We start from the raw sequence: 5338 nt of genomic DNA on the forward strand, positions 1-5338 counted from the left end.
TGTGTGTGTGTGTGTGTGTGTGTGTGTGTGTAATTTAATTTTTTGGGCCCCATGTTATCCACGAGAATACCAGAAATATGCCAAGCCACAAAAACCTGCCCAGAAGAGTAAGGCACATATCCAGCCCCTTTTTTTCTAAAACAGTGTTTAAGTGTTTTTGAGTGGATTTTCCCCTCAGCAAATCACATTACAGTCAATCATGAATAAACTAAAGCAGATTTTGCTCACTGTAAGTACAGCTGCCTGTATTACTGTGAATCGAAGCTGATTTTTATTACTTTGGATTGTCAACATCGGAGGATTCGCTGGCTGTGTGTTTATACACTTTTCCAAGTTACAATGCCAACTCGGAAAAAAATGGGAGGGATACGAATATGTTTTCTACTTTAATTACTGCCATGGAGACTTCATGTAGCTATCTACTTGGTTGGGAACTTCTATATGTGGCAAATAACACATGCAAACACAGAGATAGGTGGTATACAATCCTAGTATCACTGGGGGTCACAATGAATATTTGAATAAATGGATATTTGCAGCTGATCAGAAGATTAAAAGCACTGATGAGTAGCGTCTACGCTCCTTCATCGGCTGAGGCTAATTCAGCATATTTGCATTTGTCTATTGGTGTTTCTGCTGAGAAAAAAAGGGAAACTCCAAGTGGATGCAGCGGTGACAGATGGAAAGGGAATGTGTGGATCAGGATAAAACAAAGGCGGAAACGCAGGCCAGGAGGAGAGGAAGAAGGGGAGGAGAAAAGAAAAACAGGGACAGAAATGAGGTTTATGTTAGTGGCTGGCCTCTGAGATGATTTTCCATATCAGCAGGCCAGAGAGACAGAGTGGGCAAATATGATTTTCTCCTCAACTCAACCAACAGAAAACAGACAGAGAGGGTCAGGAGTCAGGTGACAGGAAAAGGGAAAAAGGGGGGAAAAGACGAGAAAAATGAAAGTAATGAGTAAATGGAAAAAAGATGGAGAGATGGGGGAAGGGCAGAGATCTGATAGGGGTTAGACATTAAAGAACAGCTGTGGGAAGAAAGTCAGGAAGGAATGCAAAGTATTTACATTGCTAAGCTTAAATCACAGCACTACTATTTGAAATAGTCGCCTAAGCTTCTTTTTCATTCAATGCAATTTTATTTTGTGGCCAAGATTTGTGTTTCTTTTTAAAAACCCCATTGCTCATGTGAAAGTTGTCTTTCTTTTCTATCGTCTGTTGCACTAGACTTGATACAGGTAGCGTTATGTGTGCATCAGTGTGTATTTTACGTGTCAGTGTCAGTATACGTTTGTGCGAGAGTCTGCATTGCCAGGGGCCTTGAGAGCAGCCTTACACGAGCTGTGTTTTATTATGACTGGCTGAAAAGGCCGCTGATCTACATTTGTACAAGAGAGGATTTGGAGGGAGGAGGGGTGGGGGGGGGAGAAAAAGAAAACACTGCAACGATCTGCTGTGAGAGAGGAGAGCGTGCGCGAGAGGAGGGGGGAAGAGAATAGGGGAAGATGGAAAATGAAAGTCTCGAGTGTCTTTTTCGTTTCCTACAAATTTATTATGACTACAGAGGCTGCGGATATCAAAAGCAAAAGATGGAAAGATTTCGACTTTTAAATATTCTGGCTTGTGTGTGTGTTTGTCTTGATCACTGTGTGTGTGTGCGTGTGTGTTCTGATGCTTGGGATCCAGCTGTATAAATAGACACACACACACACACACACACACACACACACACACACACACACACACACACACACACAGATTTGTCTTTTAATACTCGCTGCTACCCCATCTTGCTCTTGACTTATCCCAATACCCTCCCTCTTGCATATGTGTGTGTGTGTCAGAGACAGATTGGCAGACAGCTAAAGGCACTTGTGGTTGTGGTTGTTAGGGCATCGGGACGTCGTTGAGGTGAAGGTACTGTACGCGTGTGTTCCTGTGTGTGTGTGTGTGTGTGTGACTCAGATGTGGACTGTTGTGGTTGTGGTAATTGCCTCTGATGCGACGCAGCGTTTATGAGTAACGACCCAACCCACCACCTCTCTCTCGCCCTCTCTTTTTCTCTCTCTCTCAATCCCGTGACTAATTACCTGATTCCCTGTGGATTTGTTTCCTCCTTCCCCTACAACTGTTCAGTTTGTTCCACTAAATGAGAGCATGCTGATGAGCCAAACTGAACTGAGTCTTCTTGCTCAGTTTGCCGAAACTGTTACAGCATGAGATTAGACTTGCACTCAGTTCCGTGCAAGAGCTGAACTTGGTTGTGACCCCGTGTGATGGTTTATGAATGATCAAATCTTTTGAAGGTGCAGAGCAGGCCCAGCCGACCAAATATGTGACCGCAAGAGCAGACTCGTGCTAAGACATGAGATCGAGTTCTATAAATACTGTACCTCTGGTTTGTCTCTTGTTGATTCTTTTACTAGTGTAGGAAACTTGAGTTTAGGAATCTCTTGGGAAGTTGGATTTGCATCTTTGTTCGATTTTTCTGCGAGGAGTTGCAGTGAGTCGGCGACATGTCATTTCAGCAGTTTTTGCAAACCGGTGTTTTACTTGTAACTACCTAATGACTTCTATCCCGCCACTTTATCCCTTTAACACTGATTCTATGCTGGACTCGTTGCCAACCGTCGACTTACAGCTCAGTACATGATAACGGGATTCTCACGTTACGTCAGCAGTGCACACACGTGGCAAAGATGGAATTATGCCTTAGCTTGTAGGCAGCTATTCAACAGGGGAAGGCTCAGGTAATTGCGAGGTTAATTTGTTTATGCTAGCACATATAACACCACCTCACGATGATTCGAGTCAGCTAACCAGTTTTTTTTAAATGTTATATCTTAAAATTCTCGTTCATGTTTGTACTTGAATGGTGCTTGTTCTGATCACAAGTGGTGAATGTAGCTTAGCTAAAAGTTTAAGCTAAGCTACAAGCTAACCTAAGTGCCTCAAACTAGCTTGCTTCTAATGGCCACCAGGAGTTGACTGTATAGAAGTTCATGAGAATATGAATTTGCTGCTCACGTGATCTCTTAACTTAGTACACACTTTGTGGATGAGTTTATGATCTTGGTTGCTAGTTTTAAGTTTTACTGAATACAACGCAATGTGCGGTTTGTAAATTATGTCCCCTCTTAGAGTCAGAAAGGAGGACAAAGCAGCATGTGCTTTAGGGTGGCTGTCTTATGCTTGACCTGTCTTTATGCAATGAACGTGCAACGTCCTTTGGTTTCTCAGTCGCATCCCACCTCGTTTGTCAGATCTGATCTCAGAAGAACAAGAGAATGCGTCAATATTTCTCACTGTACTTCACTCACCAGCGGCTATGTCCACTTTCTATTTGCAGCCTATGGTTCTGATTCACACAGGAACAACCAGTGGAAACGCTACATTACCACATCTTCTATGTTGACCACGTGATGCACATCTACACCAAAAAAAAGCTTTGGCATAATAGGAACAGGCGTAAATAAATTAATACATTCACACAGTTGTGTGATTATTTTACCCCAATCATACGTGGTGAGATAAGAAGTCAGACCGCACTACAAGCCATGGTTATTGTGGTGCCTTTATTTGCATATTTTGTAGAGACTTTAGCATGTATGTTTGTGTTCGTGTTGTAATTAAATGTATATATTTAGCACTTTGGGCTTCACAGTCACTTGTGTTAGGCGTTAACGCTTTTTAAAAATTCTCTCCACCAGTGGGAATTAGGCACAACACCACTTCAACCTTGCAATCTTTTATTTTATATCTCGTCTTTCACTCTGCTACATGATAGCTATTTGAAGAATAACAGCTAAAATTGCCTCCCGGTGGCCCGAGTAGTTCAGCTGTCTCGGTTTGTCATTTGATGCTAATTCTGGCTAAGACCTGGCATCAAAGTAATGAAAATCATCTAAGGTTAAAGGTATCATCTTTGATTAAAAAAAATAGTTTAATGTCACATTCATGCCTGAGACCCCCATTCTATACCCATGAAGATCAAAATGGAATTCCTGAAGGTTTTTAGTGATTGTAGTTTTAAAGAAAAAAAAAAAAGATCTGTGTGTCACATGGTAAGAGGAAAAAATAATCAAAATTGGAGGACTTCCATCTGCAGTGCGAATGTAGCCTGAGGGGATTAATTTCTCCTGGGCAGGTCAAAAATGAGTGTTATTATTATTTTTCTCAGCAGTAGTCAGTGATATTAATATGTCTGCAACAAACTACATCTCTTTCTTGGCACAAGGTAAAATCAAAGGCGTTCTCAAGTGATTTACAGTCGCGTGTGCTCATTGGCACCATAGCAGAGTCCCCATGACTCCCCTTCCCCCATTTATTCCCCTATCATTTCTCTAACCTCCAGGCCCTCTCTGTGTCCCTCAGGTGCCTCCTTCATGGGTTCATTCCTGGCTAGCAGCCTCGGGTCCCCGTCCTCCCACCCCACTCACCCCTCAGGACCTGCTGCCTCCCCTTCTTCCCCCTCCTACAGGTCTGGACCCCATTCAAGCGCTTCCCCTATCTGGTACCCACATTCGCATGAAGGTAAGTTTCACACACACACACACACACACACACACACGCACATGCACACACAGGAAGCAGCGCAGAGAGCTTGGGTCTCTGGTTAATCCAGGGTCTTGGTTTGGGATTAGATTGAGATGGAGCCATTAAGTGGTTTAACCAACACTGAGCCAAGGCCAAACACGTGCAGCAGTGATGCCTTAGATGATGCTACTTATGGAAACACACACACACACACTTCTTGTTCTGTTTGATAGCAAGCATGCGGTTTTGTGTTTGTGGCTGCTTTCTAGTTCACCATGTTCAAGCACCGTGTCAAAAACTGATGAGCAACCAAAATATTTCCCTTCTCTCTGGCCCCAACCCAGAAAACAGGCCTCACATGCACGCTCAAACCTCAACACAGCGTAAAAATAACGTTACAATCAGAAATTATTTAATAAAATTCTTCAGGCTTTCACCCCTCCTCTCTTTTAGGAGGGTGACCCCACCCCCGGTAAACACACATAATCACACACTGAAACTCACCCCCATTTCCAGCATCCTCTCCCTTTCCACAACCCCTCCCCCTTCTGACCGCAGCCCCACCCTCAGGGCCCCTTCTGGGCTAACCGACCTCCAACGGCCCCCTTCCTGATCAGACACACACACACAAAATGTGCGCATCCACACGCATCATGTCCTCTTTTCGACTGTTAACCGTTTGTGGTGAAAGACTGAGCTTGACTTAGTTATCTGTCCCTTTCAGGTATGTGTATGCATGCTGTTCCTGTGTGTGTGTGTGTGTGTGTGTGTGTGTGTGTGTGTGTGTGTGTGTGTGTGTG

The 5338-nt window shown here is 43.6% G+C and overlaps 1 protein-coding gene across 4 annotated transcripts in view; it reads left to right on the plus strand.

Moving 5' to 3' along the window:
* bahcc1b (BAH domain and coiled-coil containing 1b) overlaps positions 1-5338 on the plus strand; it is a 61188-nt gene that overhangs the window by 26161 nt on the left and 29689 nt on the right. For all 4 annotated transcript variants that reach the window (XM_013913491.1, XM_013913493.1, XM_013913488.1 and 1 more), the window contains one exon: positions 4377-4535. In XM_013913491.1, coding sequence (XP_013768945.1) covers positions 4377-4535 — 159 coding nt within the window. The remainder of the gene's footprint in view (positions 1-4376; positions 4536-5338) is intronic.

This window comes from Pundamilia nyererei, unplaced genomic scaffold (genome assembly GCF_000239375.1).
Source record: "Pundamilia nyererei isolate P.nyererei 1_Seehausen unplaced genomic scaffold, PunNye1.0 scaffold00005, whole genome shotgun sequence".
NCBI classification, from domain to species: domain Eukaryota; kingdom Metazoa; phylum Chordata; class Actinopteri; order Cichliformes; family Cichlidae; genus Pundamilia; species Pundamilia nyererei.